We start from the raw sequence: 18,210 nt of genomic DNA, 5'->3' as shown, positions 1-18,210 counted from the left end.
TCTGTTTTATTACTATAGACTCACTGTACAGGCCCAATGTGTCTTGCATATCTGTCCGTTTCCACTTTACTTTTTTCTTCCTTTAGTGTATTTCAACTATAGATAGACTTCATTATACTTTTGGGTCATGGCCATAGTCTCATATAAAGCAGAAGTCCCCTATCGGCCCGATAGTCTGTTGCAACTCATCTCAAACATATCTAATGTAATACTGCTGTTTGCTTGCATAATACAGAATTGTGTGTAGCTTTAACATACTGTAGAGAAATACAAAATAATAGCAGTCCTGACATAAAATTACATTTATTATATTATACTTTACTGTATATTTTTGCGCAAAAAAAAAAAAAACATGTTAGAATCTACCTGGACAATATAGGCAAGGTTGATGTTTATGACCCAAAATTTTGCAGATAGGTTTTTTTGTTTTCTAATTATACTATAGAAGCATGTGCTGGAAACATGTAATATGTAGTATAATCCCCATTTCAATCCAGATCTCTAAAAGCATTGTTACAGATACCACATGTCTTCATAGTCATTCTATGGCATTCTCCTGATTCATATTTGTGGTGTTTTGGCTTCATTTTGCTATTTTATTTTTGGAATGAAGATGTGAGGATCAGGAAGGGTTGATGTTTTTAGAAGATACAAGTACAGCCCACAGCTATGTTCTCCATGACCGCTATGTACTCTTTGTGACACTTCTTCCTCCGTCGACCCCTAAGTCCCAGGGAGCTACTCTCACACAGCCTCCTGCGCACAGGGATCTTGCTGAAGATGGGAATACTGGACATGCTTGGGTCCTCTTGCATGGTGAATGGGTTGATGCACCCGGTGCACAAACACCGAGCTTCTGGTATGTCAGCTGGGATGCGATTCTGGTCATGGTTTACACTGAAAGAGGCACACAAGTATAATATTAGTATTGTCCACACCTAGCCAAGAGACCTATAGTATGCTGCTGAGCTTCTCCATAGACTAAAGACTTGTGACTTTCCAAACCGTGATATGTCCTTTTGTTCCTTACAACACTTTAAGATGCTCTAATTCCATACGCACAGTGGAGGCAAGCAGTCTTTTATTGGAGCCTATCAAAATAATAGCACTCTAACGAGTCTAAACTTGGGTACACATTAGATGATTTGCAAACGATCTGATATCATTAACTATTTTCCTTGAACTCCCCCGTAACTCCTGGACTAATGATACAGTGCATACACACTGTGCAATTTACGAACAATCAAACAATATATCATTCATCGGTAATAATTTCCAAATCGTCAGATTGTTAACGATATATCGTTTGATGTCCCTAACACCTGACGACCATCTTTATGATATCATAAAAATTTCAATAATGGGCTGTACTATGAGACACAGATGCATGTACAGATCAATGAGATCTGTGCACGCATCTGTGTAAATTTAAATAAAAATTGTGGGGTCCCTCCCCTAAGAGCACAACCAGCCCCGGACTTTTCAGAGCCAGTCCTGGTTGTGAAAATAAAGGAGATAAAAGACGTAGGGGTCCCCTGTATTTAGCACAACCAGCACAGGGCTCAGCGAGCCGGTCCTGGTTTTGGAAATACAGGGAACAAAATGAGTAGGGGTATTTTTCATAACCAGCACCGGACTCTTTCTATCGGGGGCGTAATACCACACCCAGGGTAGCCCTTTCACCAGGTCCCCCGGCAAAAGCATTACGCCTGACCGCTTCTCAGCCCAGGCTGGGGAGGTGGGGACTATGTATGTGTATAATAAAACTTTACTTTCACAGGGTGTGTGTGTCTTGTGTTTATTTTAACATTACTTTTGCAGGTAAACTAGAGGTACCAGCGGGCCCTTAATGCCCCCCTATGCTGGTACTTATGGTTTCCCAAGTACCAGCATGCTGGTGAGGCTTGGTTAGACCTGTAGTTCTACTGTAAAAGACAATGTTTTTACATCTATTTTTACACTACACTTTACACTATCAACCCGGCACCCACCGGCCAGGGGTGCCGGAGATAGCTCTGGGCTATCAGCCCAGGCCTGGGGTAACCTGGAGAGGGTGGCTTGACTAGCGGTCAGGCATAATGCTTTAGTTGGGGGACCCAGTCAAAAGGTTCCTCCGGCTGTGGCATTACACCCCCGCTAGAAAGAGTCCGGTTCTGGTTATTAAAAATACTGTGGACCACTGCTCATTTTGTCTCCTGTATTTCCAAAACCAGGACTGGCTCGCTGAGCCCAGTACTGGTGTGCTAAATACAGGGGACCCCTACGTCTTTTGTCCCCTGTATTTCACAACCAGGACTGGCTCTGAAAAGTCCAGTTGTACTTTTAGGGGGGACCCCACAGCTGGTTGTGCTTTTAGAGGGGACCCCAGGTCATATTATTATAATTTTTTTTTTTACCTTGACAAGCATTTTTTTTTAACACAGATGCATGCAGAGATCTGTGCATGCATTTGTGTCAAGGGAAACGCCCGTCAAGTGATGTCTGCATCGTTCGGGTCGCAATGACTTGTCGTTTGGTAGTGCGTACACACTGCACGATATGCCATGACTCGTTACCGATATCAACAAATCTTCCTGCATGCAGGAAAGATCAGAAGATACGACCAGCAGGAGAGCGCATCATGATTAAATTTACACACTGGACGATATGAGCGATTGTTGTTCCGATGCGTCGGAATCGGCCAAATCGCTCCCGATATCATCTAGTGTGTAGGGGCCTTCAGGTTTAAGAGCAGCATAAGTTTTCTAAATACAACTACAATATATACTGTTTGCAAATAAAAGCCACTTTGTGTATTTTGCTTATGACAAATCTTGTGTTTCTTTGTGTAATGTAAATGGCTGTCATTAGTACCATTTTAGCTCTCTTTGGTATTTAATAACACAGAAAGAAAGGCAATTTGCCAATGGCTTTCTTTTCACACAGGCTTGATGAACTTCCCTGTAGGAAACCGTGATCTCGCAGAGGCTAGCATTGATTCAAATCACAAAATGGCTTCCTCTATGGTGTGAAGGCTAGGGTGTAGTTTGAAGCTAGTCCTGTTTCTGAAAGAGAATTCAAACATATGCTGTATTTATTAAACGTGGAGGAATCTGAAAAATGTAACCTCTTCAAAATTTGACACCTGAAGCTATTAAGAAATGTATATTTAGGCTATAAGCACACCCCTTTTGTCATGTTTATATTTTACAGTTTCTGTCTGTTCTCTGGAGCTTGTCTTACCTTTTTTAATGCAAAGTGCAGAATCTTTTTTATTTTTTTTAAAATACCACTAACTACAACATGACATGTATCCAATAAAAGTGATGTTTTATTGTGAGTTGAACTAAACCGTGCCTGTGTCTTATTGTAACATTTATATAAAAAGAAGAACCGAGAATAATTGATAATCTTGGAACCATGGAAGGTGGTTCTGCAATAAATCTGCACCAATCATAGTATGAGAGAAGTGGATTAATAAGAAGTTCTGCACTTTGGACACATTTTATTGTTTAAAATAATATTGTTTAATAAAGGAGTCGTGAAAAAAATATGGTGTGTTTTAGCATATCGTGTGCAAAGAAGCAGAAGATAAGGCAACATTTCCAACTCTCCTCCTTCATAGAATATTCCCTCTAAGTAATTACATTTTTCTTAAATGCAGTTACAGGTTATGGGGTGTATTGCAAAAGCAGGAAATTTTAAAATGGCAATGCTATTCACAGCAAAACACCACGTGTTTTGCTTTGAATAGTATTGCCGTTTTAAATTTCCTGTTTAAACATGCCAAGCAATAGTAGTTGTAAATTGACCATTATGTCTTTCAGATTCGCTGTTGTTACTGTAATCTAATGAGAACTTTTGGTGGCTACCTAAACCTGGGAATGGGTATGAAATACAGCCCGACAGCGCTGGAAATCCCGATCGTGGATAGGTGAGTATCTACTAACCTAACCCCCCTAACCCTAACCCTCCTTAAGGGTGCCTAACCCTAACTTCCCTCCCAAGTGCCTAACCCTAACCACCCCCTTCCCCGCTGCCTAAACCTAAGTCCCCCGGGGGGTGCCTAACCCTAAGTCCCCCCTGGGGGTGCCTAACCCTCCCTCCCCCTAGCCTAACCCTCCCGGGGGGGTGCCTAACCCTAAGTCCCCCCCGGGAGCCCTAAACCTAACCCTCCCCCCCGCGGCTGTCCGCTCGCGGCGCCCGGCATCACTACGATAGGGATGCCGGGCATCTAGACGCCCGGCATTTCACCCTTGCCGGGATATGACAGTCGGTAAGCCGGCTGCCGGTATTTAGGCAGTCGGCTTCCCGATTGCATACCTAAACCTGAAGCTCTTAAATTAAGTCTAAAGGTGCATACACACGGTCAGACATTGTAGGACGATACAAACGATATAATTTATCGTTATATTGTTCATATAGTTCATTTTTAGGCCCCTTCCAACCCCCAAACGACAGACGATGCACTGGCACCGATGAACGATAACGACCATCGCCCATACATGCAGTCCAACCTGGTCGATATCGACCAGTTACTATAATCCTTTGGGGGTTGGTGGTGTGCTGGATGATCGATATCGACCATCCAGCACATGCAGGACGATCAGACAACAATGTCGTTATCGTTGTCTGATCTGATCATGTGTATGCACCATAACTGTACAGGAGTTGCAAGAATTGGCAGGTTTTGCTAAATGCAGGTTAGGAAAACGATCATGCTTATTATAACCCTGGAGGGTTGCATGCCTTACAGCCTCTGTCTCTTGAATTTTAATTTATTTCTACACCATCTATGAGATCCTGCAGACTAGAGTGTATCTCTATACTTATATATGTAATATTTCTTGTGTGAATATAAAATCACAAACAAATACTTTCTGTTGTGCAATTGTAGTGTCTGTCATTAATTCAAAAGTCAATTTACTAACGTTGGTCACAAAGTTCTGAAAGCAGATAGACAGACATATTTATAAAGCACATTATCTTATTCCTGTCCTGACTGAGTCTCCTTGAAATATGAATGTTAGAGGAGTTTTGACATGTTGTATACTGGCTGGCAAAAGATAAAGGACATACAGAATGGATGAAAAGTGTGTGTGATACTTGGAGAGAGAAGAAAGTGACTGAAATAACCCAAGGTGGTGAAAAGTATTTGGGAGGGGTTGTTGAGATGATGAAGAGTGTATAACCAAGGGTATAGAGTGGTGCTCTTGGCCATGTTAAATGTCATCCTAAGATTAGTTGTCCAAGTCTGTAATGCAGTACATGTACTCCATACTTGATGAATGACCGTATAAAGAGGTATAGAAGAACATGCAAATATACTAAGGCAATGATAGATACAGTGCTGTGTGACCTGCTGTGTGTATATGTAAGGGGATGCAGTTTAAACGCTGGCACCGGAATCCCAACACCAGTCAGAATCTCAACGCCTGACAGCAGGGGCGGATTGGGAATTCAAAGTGGCCCCATGTGCGCTCGCCGAAGGCGCATGCCCGAAAAAGTAGGTGTGGCCACGTGGCAAGGGGTGTGGCCTTATGTGAAATTCCTGAAGGCCGCTCCCCTCCATTTTTGTTATGCTGGGGGCATGCCCACCGCTACACGAGCTGATGGCTATGCCCCCTATATGCAGGCACACACAAACATACATACTGTCACACACATGCACAAACATACATACTGTCACACACATAGATACTGTCACACACATATGCAGTCACACACATAAACATACATATTGTCACACACATAGATACTGTCACACACATATGCAGTCACACACATAAACATACATACTGTCACACACATAGATACTGTCACACACATATGCAGTCACACACATAAACATACATACTGTCACACACATAGATACTGTCACATACATACTGTCACACACATAGATACTGTAACACACATATGCAGTCACACACATAAACATACATACTGTCACACACATAGATACTGTCACACACATATGCAGTCACACACAAAAATATACATACTGTCACACACATAAACATACACACTGTCACACACAAAAACATACATACTGTCACACGCATAGATACTGTCACACACATATGCAGTCACACACAAACATACATACTGTCACAGACAAAAACATTCATACTGTCACACACATAGATACTGTCACATACATACTGTCACACACATAAACATACATACTGTCACACACATAGATACTGTCACACACATACTATCACACACATAAACATACATACTGTCACACACAAACACACATACTGTCACACACATAGATACTGTCACACAAATATGCAGTTACACATATACTCATACATATATACGACACATAGTCACACTTATACACATCTATATAGTCACACACATACATACTGTCACACACATAAACATACATACTGTCACACACATATGCAGTCACACACAAACATACATACTGTCACACACATATGCAGTCACACACATAAACATACATACTGTCACACACATAGATACTGTCACACACATAAACATACATACTTTCACACACAAAAACATACACTGTCACACACAAAAATATACATACTGTCACACATATGCAGTCACACACAAACATACATACTGTCACACACATAGATACTGTCACACACATAAACATACATACTATCACACACAAACAAACATACATGCTGTCACACACAAAAACATACATACTGTCACACACATAAACATACATACTGTCACACACATAGATACTGTCACACACATTGACATACATACTGTCTCACACATGGATACTGTCACACAAATATGCAGTCACACATATACTCATACATATATACAGACACATAGTCACACTTATACACATCTATATAGTCACACACATACATACTGTCACACACATACTGTCACCCACATATGCAGTCACACATACATACTGTCACCCACATACATACCGTAACACACATATGCAGTCACACATACTGTCACACACATATGCAGTCACACATACATACTGTCACCCACATACATACTGTCATACACATACTGTCACCCACATATGCAGTCACACATACATACTGTCACACACATATACTCCTACATACATATATACAGACACACAGTCACATACACATACATACTGTCACACACATATACTCATACATACATACAGACACATACACATACATACTGTCACCCACATATGCAGTCTCACATACATACTGTCACACACATGCAGTCACACGCATAAACATACATACTGTCACACACATAGATACTGTCACACACATATGCAGTCACACACATAAACATAAATACTGTCACACACATAGATACTGTCACACGCATAAACATACATACTGTCACACACATAGATACTGTCACACACATACTATCACACACATAAACATACATACTGTCACCCACATACATACTGTCACCCACATATGCAGTCTCACATACATACTGTCACACACATGCAGTCACACGCATAAACATACATACTGTCACACACATAGATACTGTCACACACATATGCAGTCACACACATAAACATAAATACTGTCACACACATAGATACTGTCACACGCATAAACATACCTACTGTCACACACATAGATACTGTCACACACATACTATCACACACATAAACATACATACTGTCACACACATACTGTCACACACATAGATACTGTCACACAAATATGCAGTCACTCATATACTCATACATATATACAGACACATAGTCACACTTATACACATCTATATAGTCACACACATACATACTGTCACCCACATATGCAGTCACACATACATACTGTCACCCACATACACATACTGTTACACACATATGCAGTCACACATACATACATATACTGTCACACACACATATGCAGTCACACACATACACATACTGTCACCCACATATGCAGTCACACATACATACTGTCACACACATATACTCCTACATACATATATACAGACACACAGTCACATACACATACATACTGTCACACACATATACTCATACATACATATATACTGTCACCCACATATGCAGTCACACATACATACTGTCACACACATACACATACTGTCACCCACATATGCAGTCATACACGGTGGCGTAACTATAAATTTTGCTCCCCCAAGCTAAAAAAGTTTTAGGCACCCCCCCCCGCCCAAAGATCAAACACACCCAAAGACGGCGTTTAAGATGTGTTGTTACATGATACAGCAACGTGCCTTACACATTATGACACACTAAGTAATGCCACTTATAACACATTGTGCCACACCGGAACGCCCCTTACAACACATTATGCCACACCGGAATGCCCCTTACAACACATCATGCCACACAGCAATGCCCCTTACACATGCCACACAATAATGCAACGTATAACACATAATGACACAGTAAAACCCTTATAACAAATTTATGCCATGCTGTAATGCCCCTATTTCACATTATGCCACATACAGCATATTATGCCACACAGTAATGCCACATACAACACATTATGCCACACAGTAATGCCCCTAATAGCACATTGTGCACTAGGTAATGCCAAATACACATTATGCCAAACAGTAATGCCCATTACATCCCACCCTGACAGATCTACTTCACCAACCCTCCTCTCTGCTCCTGCCAGTCTGTCACCTCAGCTCAAGACAGGTTGCACAGTTTTTATGTCCGTGTAGAACCAGATTATTGGGAACATAGTTTATTACCTGTACACGGTGTGTATCAAGTTAGTGCCCCTTATACAGTGCCCCCTGTAGTGGTGCCCCAAAATGCAATGCCCCCTATACTAGTGCCTCTTATGCAATGCCCCCTGTAATAGTGCCCCTTATGCAATGTCCCCTGTAGTAGTGCCCATTATGCAGGGCCCCCTTTAGTTGTGCCCATTAAAGTAGTGTCCCCTGTAGTTGTGCCCCATATGCAATGCCCCCTATACTAGTGCCTCTTATGCAATGTCCACTGTAGTAGTGCCCATTATGCAGGGCCCCCTGTAATTGTGCCCTTTAAAGTAGTGCCCCCTGTAGTTGTGCCCATATGCAGTGCCCCTTGTAGTTGTGCCCCTTCAAGTAGTGCCCCTTCCAGTAGTTGCCCCCTGTAGTTGTGCCCAGTAGTTGCCACCTGTAGTTGCCCTCAGTAGTGAGCCCCCTGTAGTGAGCCCCCAGTAGTTGCCCCCTGTAGTTAGCCCTCTGTAGTTGCTCCCTCCCGCGCGCACACAAACACACGCAAAAAAAAAAACACTTACCTTTATCCCCGCTCCAGTGCTGCCGCCGTCCTTACCCCGACGTCACTCCCATAGTGCTCTGCAGGATCCGGAAGACGGAGGGAACTCCATCCTCCGGCTGCCGCCGAGGGTTTGAATAGGAGCCGGGCGCCCGCTGGTAACACACTCAGCGGGCGCCCGGCAGATGGAGGGTGCAGGGGGTGCGACCGCACCCACTGCCCCCTCCGTAGTTACGGGAGTTCCGCCACTGAGTGGCGTAACTACTGCCCCCGTCGCCCCCAAGCTACCCAGCGCCTCCAAGCCACCGTGGGGGCAGTAGTTACGCCACTGGTCATACATACATACTGTCACACACATATACTCATACATACATATATACAGACACACAGTCACATACATACTGTCACACACATTTGCAATCACACATATATACACACATACTGTCTGTCACACACATGTCACAAATACACTTAGACAATACTATAGTGTCCCACTTACCTTACACTCTGCAGCTGCTGCTCCTCCTCTCAGGTCTTCCATCCATGCTCCTGGCCTTGACTTCAGGCAGTGCAGTGCAGCCCCCTAGTCTGACTCCGCCTCCACCATTCTTCTCAATTAATGTCAGATCGCAGCTGCTGTAGCTGCGATCAAAGACTGGGAGGCCCTTCAGAGAGAGGTGGGGGGGGACACAGGGGCACTTGAGCAGCCTCCTGACGTCTTGCTGCACCTGCTGGCCTTATGTTTGCACAATGCACGAGGAGGGGAGGAGGGCGGGGCGATGTACCAAACCTGTGCTGCTGCTGCTTAATTTACCTTTCCTGCCGGTCCTGGGGCCTCTCCACTTCTTACACTATCAGTGGCCCGGGCCTCAGCACTGCTAGTTGTGACAGGCAGTCGGCGGGTTGCCTGTCAAGAAAGAGACTGCTAAGCTTTGGGCGGGTGATGTGTATAGGGGGCGGGGCCACAGGTAACAAGCGGACCCACAACCCAATCGGCCCACCGGGAATCTTCCCGCTGTAGGTAACAGCCAATCCGCCCCTGCCTGACAGTAAGTAGTGAGGTTAGGGTTAGGCAATATAGGGGGAGGGTTAGGTTTAGGCACTAGGGGGAGGTTAGGATTTGGGTGCAGGGTGAGTTAGGGGTAGGGTTAGGATACTTACCAGACAGGTGTCTGTATCCTAACCCTTTCGGGATTCTGACCACCAGGATGCCGATCCCTGGCATCATGTGCCCAACCCTCTGCAAGGCATTGCTGCTTTTTCTCTGTTGTAACAGCCAGCTCCGTTTGTGGCTACACTATGCAGTTGACTGTCGCTCTGTCTTTCCATAATTGAACATAGATGCCACAAGCAAGTGGCCCCAGTTTTTCTTACAGCACATACAGCGGCAAAATGGCTATGAAAATAACACTGTAGGTGTAGCTCGTATAATGTAGGTAGGTATGGTTTTAATAGTCAATGGGTATACATATATTTTTTATGAATTGAGGTCCCCACACGGTACGATTTGCAAATGATCCACTGTCGTTTGCGATTTCCCTTGAAACACTCCCGGACAAATGATATTGTGCCTACACATGGAACGATTGTTCAAACTATCAAATGATATAGATCAGCCGTCAACGACTGCAGATCGTTAACGATATATCGTTTGTAGCAAACAACCTCACGATGCTGGAATTGAAATAACGGGAGGAAAATTGACAACTTATCGTCCATCGCATCGTTCATCGCGCACACACACACACACATTATGTGTGCCAATTTGTGAAAGATAGATCGATATCTTTCTGCAGGTTCAATTGATCAGCGACAGCAGAAGCGCGCATCGGCATCGTTATCATGCCCACACACAGCACATTTTAAACGATTTGTCATTCCAATTGGTCAAAAACAGCCAAATAGTTTAAAAAATCACACCATTTATAGGGACCTTTAGTCTATTTTGTTTTAAAAATAAAAAAATTATAATCATACCCTGAATCTTAATAAGCAGTAAAAATAAGACCTGAGATCCTATAAAATACCTCATCCCTCCTGTCCTTCCGCCTGTGATCTTTCTCCTTTTGATGTCTCTTGGCATTCTTGCAGATAGCTACATTCTGATTGGTGGATGGCTGGATCCACCAATCAGTGTGTAAAGATCTCCGATCATAGTGATTGGTGAATGGCCACCAATCAATATGTGAGTAGCCATTTAATAATGTATATGACAGGACTCTGAGGTGGAGCCTGTCTCATACTAGGCCAGAAAGAAAGAGCAGAATGTGTGTGACTAACCCTGTGATGTGGCTGCCGGCCGGGAGGCAGGCAGAGGATGCTGTCTAGCCCCTCTCTAATTGTGTTATAATATAATAGAATCCTTTACCTGCCAGGCATGTTCATGAAGAGGGTGGCTGAAGGCAGCATTCGCGACCCAAAGCATAAAAACTGCACCGTCCCCGGGGGCAAATGCCGCCCCAGCCCAGTCTGCCCCTGAGTCAGCAGTCACCGGTGAGTGCCGTCTGAGCTCTCTGGGATAGGGGATCTGACAGGTGTCTCTGGTCCCATCTCACAACCTAGCAGCAGTGGCGGATGCACCGTCGCTTCCTGCAGCTGCGGCTTAGCAGCATCAGGCAGGAGCCTTCCTGTCCCCTTTTGCAGGTGTAATTGGGCCTCCTAGGACAGAGCTGATCAGCGCTGTGACAGAAGCGGGGGAACCACTGCCGAGCTGCAGTGGACATTCGGCAGTCACACTTGGATTTCTCTGTGAACAACACAAGTGCTGCTGTAGATGGACGAACCCCTTCAGGGCTTGGTGCCCTGGGGCAGGCGCCTCTATTTTCTCCAGGAGTTCCACTCCTGGCCCAGACCTTCAAAATAAATGGTTATATACTGTCAGGATGTTACAGAATCTTGTGAATGCAGAATATGTGCTGTATCTTTTGAGCAGGTGATACAGTAATAAACATACGGCTGCAAAATTGTCTATTTAACACAGTGTATTTCATTTAAGTTTCTTGATAATTCCCTCCTAATAGTTAAACATAGGAAAATAAACCAGGGGCTTTACAGAATTGTGCATCAACATAGGTCTAATAAGGTAAAATAGCTGTTTAGAAGTTGGAACATTTGAGCTGCGTCTTTCACTTACAGCATGGCTGATTTTTTGTTTTATTGTAATGGTAATACTAGTTATTAGTATAAAGTGGAACTATGCTAATTTCCCTAAATAATGATGGTGGTCTTGTGATTGTCAGGGCTAGAGTTAAGAATGTTCTTACTGATTTATAAAGGGGTATAGCTAATTGCAAGTGAAGTTTTTACAAATCCTGTGGTGCAAGGTTTTCCTGCAGCTGCGAGGTTTTTCATAATCAGTTACAGTGATTTCTATAGGAATTCCATGGCTATTTTTCGCACAGACCCAGAGCAGATATAAAAAAAAAATAATAATAATCCCTATTATAAGCTTAAAATGTAGGGGACCCCTCCAGAACCCCTTAGATACCTCCCCCCCTAAGGACTAATTAGGCAATTGGAAGTTTTCAGTTAGCCTAAATGGTCCAATAAGTATGTCACTATTGGTTGTTAAATCCAACAATGACATCAAATGACCCCCAAATCAACTTTTTTATTAATTTATGCAGCCTACATTTAATGAAAGCAATTATTTAAATAATAAATAATTTCTTCTTACATTTTTTTTAATTGGCCTAAACATACCTCCGAAAACAATTTATTTATTTATTTTTTTATATTTGTGCAGGTTTAGTTTGCTTTGTATCATAATTTACTCTAAAAAAGCACAAATCATCCATTTGTTGCATTTTTAAAGAACAATTTACATTTCTTTGGGACAGTAATAACCATTATTACTTGTACCCAATGTTTTTTTGGGGGGGGAGGGAGGGGGGGGGGGTTTACAGGCTGTTCTCCATTAAAAAAAAAAATACTGCTGAGTTTTTTGCCAGAAAAAAATTTGCCATTAATTTTAATTTCCCACCCAATTGTTATAACTCTACCTTCTCGAATAGAGCTGTCTTTACTTTCTGTTACATGTTGTATGTAGTTTGTATGTGTCATATCTTGATTCTTTGAATTTACAGCACTGCATAATATGTCAGTGGTTTATTAAGAAAAATATAATCAGTGATTGTATCATCTATGCAGGTATGTTTGTGGTAGTTTATTATATTTAGAAGTAGTGAACAGACTCACCTGTATGTCCAGGGGGAAAGGCTTCTCCTGTTAGAAAGCCAGAGCCTCAGATTTACTTCACATCGGCCACCAGAGGACTCTGAGCCATTTTTTAGCTGATGAACCATCTCTATTAAGCTTTGCTCATATTCCTCCACCAAACTATAATACGGAGAAGGAGCAAAAGAGTTGACTCCAAGCACAGGATCTGGGGATGTCTTCCCATGGGCTTTGCCCTCCTTTCCTTTGGTGTTGCTTTTTTTTCTGTTTTTAGAGGTCTTCACAGTATCTGAGCTGAAGACGTGGGCGAGAAGCAGAGAGCTGGCATACAGCAGCAGCTATGAATGTAGGCAATGTCATATCAGTAACTGATATTATCATACAACAGTCATTCTCCATGTTCAGCTAAACATTCTGAACTTTACATAATAATTATGTTCTGCATATACAAACTACTGCACTTTTACAGACATCATATTGAAGTGGTCCATCATCATGGTCTAGTGCATGTTTACTGCACTAGACCATGAGCAAGTGGTCACCCCCCCAGCAGTGTCAAGATGCCTGTGACTGCACACTACATGGATGTGTCTGGTGGCTGAGAGGCAAACAAAGAATTAGGGGTGGCCATCGATGGTCTGGCGATGGTGAGTGTTTTCACCATTGATGGGATGCTAAGGAAGGTAAAATGCTGCCTATGTGCATAGCCTAACCATTAATGGCTTACAGATGGTGGAAACGCATCGACCAGTAATGGCAGAGATGTCAAGGGTCACCATTTCAAAGAATCCTACCCTACTCTTCCACAATGTCCTGCAGACTCTTGAATAAAAGGCAGCCCTTATGGTCCCATAGGGAGCAGGCATTTCTCCAAGAGTGTACTTACTTTCTGCAGGGAAGGTGGGCATAGCTGAGGGTTTATATAAAGCACCTATTTATCTTGTGCCCGCATGGATGCGTGTACGCCCGCTTTCCAGTCTTGCAGAAATTGTTACTGGTATTAAGGACTTGTAAGCCATGCCTTTATAACACCTTAGAAACACTTCTTCATTAAATTAGATTTTCTGATTTTTCTGTTTAAATACTGCTATTTGCACCCTCATTATTTCTTAAATTATTATGAAAGCGTTTGAACAACAGGACTCTTGCGGATTGTGGCGAGTGCTTACTAAAGATCAGAGATTCACCCTCTACTCCCCTAAAACTCCTTCAGTGTGGTACTGGGTCTGGGACATTACATGACAGTTGGGAGGTGTGTGCCACGAATGGGTATCCCTTCAATGTAAACAGTTGGGATCTATGATCGGATGTTGACATCTACATACAGTAGATACATCACAGAGATCAAAAGAGGATTACACAAAAGTAGGTGCATAATGGCACTAATGGTAACTGTAAATGGTAAATGTGCTGTAGGGGTATCATTTGGCAGGTTTGTAGAAGACCCATACTGTCTCTTACCACAGCAAATATTATAGTACTAACATAATTTATAGCATAATTTTGCTTTGCATTGATTAACTTCATAAAGCGTTTTGGCAGCTTAATAGGGCTCAAAGTCCAAATTTTTGCTAGACTCTTTCCTGCACTCTGGTGTAAATGAATAGGGGGAAGGAAAAATGTTAGACTAACCTCAATGTGCGACTCAGAATAAACTAGCAAGTGACATGTTCATGTAAACATCCTTCTCACATGGAAAGCCCAGAAACAAAACCACATCTCTTATGTCAAATATTGCGCTCCTTTTAAACACTTTTTTATAATTAGATTCAATTATACTATAAGTGAAATATCTCATTACATTGGTTGGCTAATTAGCCGAAATTCCCACCACAGTCTACAGTCTGTTCTCATTTGTTGAGTAGAAACTATACTGATAGTTTACAGTTTTAAACTTAGCCAATATAATATAAAATATATTGTATCTAGTAACATAATGAGGGCATTAAATCATTGAATGTAATTGAAGCTGTGGTGATAAAAACCTGACCTACAATGGGATGAACAGATAAGGCATGTTTCTTTGTGACATATGGTGTGATTAAGAGATGGCAAACCATGGAATATATGCCTGATCACTACATGGTCTGCACTTTGTATTGTTAGACATGCCTGCACCCTTCTTTAACAAGATGAAAGTGTTAGTTATATGGAAACATTGCCAAGTGTCAGGTGCTCTGTCTATGGTAATAATGTCTTGTCTCTAATGAACCGAAGATGAAAAAATGGGAGCAAAGCTAATGTCCTTTAAAGGACATTTCCGCACTGTGGAGATGTACTAAGCCTGGGAGAGAGAAAGTACCAACCAATCGGCTCCTGTCACTTTTTATAGGCCATATTTGAATAATTACAGTTAGAAGCTGATTAGTTGTTAATTTATCTTCATCCACTTTATCTCCAAGCCTTAGTACATCTACCCTTAAAACACTTAACTAACCCAACCTGTAATGAAGAATCTGTTACACACAGACACTGGTGGACTTTTATGAAAATGAAAAGTTGAGCTGGGTACACGCTTAGCAATGCGGCTGACAACCCCATGCAATAGGATGTGGCAGGGACCGACATGTCGGGCACTGGATCGTCTAGTGTACCGGCCGCTTCATATGTCGGCCCGTCGGCGGAGGAGTGCCCGTCGGATCGCTGGGTACCCACATCATATGTACCCAGCTTTAGTCTTGCTCATAACAACCAATTAGATGTTTGCCTCTCATTTTTGTAGCTGTGTGACTGTAAGTAACTCTATCTTATATGCCCTCTACAGTATTCTATATTCAAAATCCTTATTACTGTTATTACATATGTCATAGTAAGTCACCTTTCCCAACACCCACAGCATATAACAACAGATAAAGCACAGGCTGTCTGTACATACCACTGAAATAAATCTAACATCTTGCATTCACATGTAATCAATACAACGGTAAATAACAACATGCATATATAGAAATATCTAATGTCAATTCCTATCCACAGGTAATGCAAAGCATATGGTGATGGAAACTGTAAAAAAAAAAGGCAGACATCCACAGGTAATGCACAGCTGATGCTCCCTGACTGCCCACTGTGTATAGATTGCCCAGTCAGCAGACTGATCCTCTATCACTGATACTCGTGTGTGAAAACTTACCAGTCTACTTGAGCCAAGCATTGTGTGTGGAGACACCAGCAAATGCAGCTGCAGACTTTGCTTCAGTGGGGCACAAGCTGCACCTACTTTGAGTCCTTCCAATGGGGCTGGGCCCAATCCAATGTACAGTTAGTTTTCTAAAGGTGCTGAGTACAATGTTAACAAAGGCCCAGCTTGTCCCTTTCTCCTTCTGTTCCTCTTGTTTTGTCCCTGAGTCTACATGCAGGGATTGTGTTTGCAGACTGGGAACGCAGTGCACAGCGGCTCTGTTCTCACACTCGGCACACAGACCTGGCTGATACGTGCTGTTTGCTTGTTCTTTAAACTGTTGGGACTCATATCCTCCAATTAATAGTTCAATGGAGAATTGTGAAAATGTGATATTACCAGCTGTAGGAAAGGGCAGAGTATCTCTTTACACAATCTGCTTGACTGTGGCTAATTTAGGAATAGGCACGCAAGAAGTTAATGGTTGGCCGGTAAATGCTGTGTGTGAGAATGTGGTAGAGTGTATACTAAATACTGGCTGTGGATTTACGATGCAAGTATCAGTGAATGGCTTCTACCAGCCATGTCCAATTTCCAATAGGTTGTGACCTACTTTTATATGTCACAGCTAATTGATCTACCACACCTGCTCACCACCATTCATAATCTGAAACAAAGTGTTTAGCCGAGCATTTGTTAAAAGATTACATGTTTAGTTGTTACGTAAAAAATATCACGGAAAATGCCATATAGTGCTCCAATATGTCACATAAAATGCCTCTTGTATAACACAGAAAATGTCACATAATGCTTCCATATGTCATAGAATAATTTTAATACCCTCATCATTTGCTCAGAAGATGTTAAACAATGCCCCCATGTCACAGAATAATTCCTTTTAATGTCCCATATGTCTCACATATGCCACTCTGAGCCCACTGTCATGCTCCCTTTACATGTCAACCTCAGAGCCCCCTGCCATGCTGCCTTCATATGCCAGCCTCAGGACCCCCTGTCATGTCCATTTATATGTCAGTCTTATGTGCCAGCATCAGAGCCCATCATGCTCTTCTTATATGTCAGCCTTCAAGCCCCCCTATCATGCCTCTTTTGTATGCCAGTCTAAGAGCCCCTCATGCCCTTATATGCAGTCTCAATATGCAGTCTCAGTGCCCATCATGCCCTTATATGCATGCCTAAGAGCCCCCTGTCATGCCCCTTTTATATGTCAGCCTCATAGCTCCTCATGCTCTTATATGCCTCAGAGCTCCCCTCAAGGATTAATTACCTCCAGTGACCACCTCCCCAGGCTCCGTCCAACTCCACAGACCTGGTTCCAGTAATGCCTGAGGCAGGAGGGATTATTCAGAGGAAGCAGCCGCAGTCAGGCTTGAGCAGCAGAGAGTTGCGGGTGGTGACGCACTTACAGTGCTGTGACAAGCACCACAACCCACCTTTCAATTTCCAGACACCACCCATCCGGGATTAGGAAGACATCTACTCTACACATACCTGCTTAGCTGCTGCAATATAAAGGCCCCAGTGCAGCATCTATAAAGAAGCTCACTAAGACAGCATGTTTGGCAACTAAAATGTTAATAATTTACCAAAAATACGCATTTTCTGTAAAATTCTAAACTAGTGGTTTCTATGGAGTTGGAAGATGAAATAAATGTTAAGATGAAGATTAAAGTAAATGTGTCAT

At 42.6% G+C, this 18,210-nt stretch overlaps 1 protein-coding gene across 1 annotated transcript; it reads right to left on the bottom strand.

Annotated features, from left to right (window-relative positions):
* Positions 1–343: 343 nt before the first annotated feature.
* On the bottom strand, positions 344–16,560 carry IL17B (interleukin 17B). Its single transcript, XM_088475803.1, has 3 exons — positions 16,518–16,560; positions 13,409–13,725; positions 344–897 (listed from the first exon to the last, which is right to left on the bottom strand). Exons 1-3 carry the CDS (start codon positions 16,536–16,538, stop codon positions 642–644), a joined length of 594 nt encoding a protein of 197 aa, XP_088331929.1. The 5' UTR covers positions 16,539–16,560; the 3' UTR covers positions 344–641.
* Positions 16,561–18,210: the final 1,650 nt, after the last annotated feature.

This window comes from Taudactylus pleione, unplaced genomic scaffold (genome assembly GCF_031769625.1).
Source record: "Taudactylus pleione unplaced genomic scaffold, aTauple2 ptg000178l, whole genome shotgun sequence".
NCBI classification, from domain to species: domain Eukaryota; kingdom Metazoa; phylum Chordata; class Amphibia; order Anura; family Myobatrachidae; genus Taudactylus; species Taudactylus pleione.
This window is presented reverse-complemented; position numbering and strand designations above follow the sequence as displayed.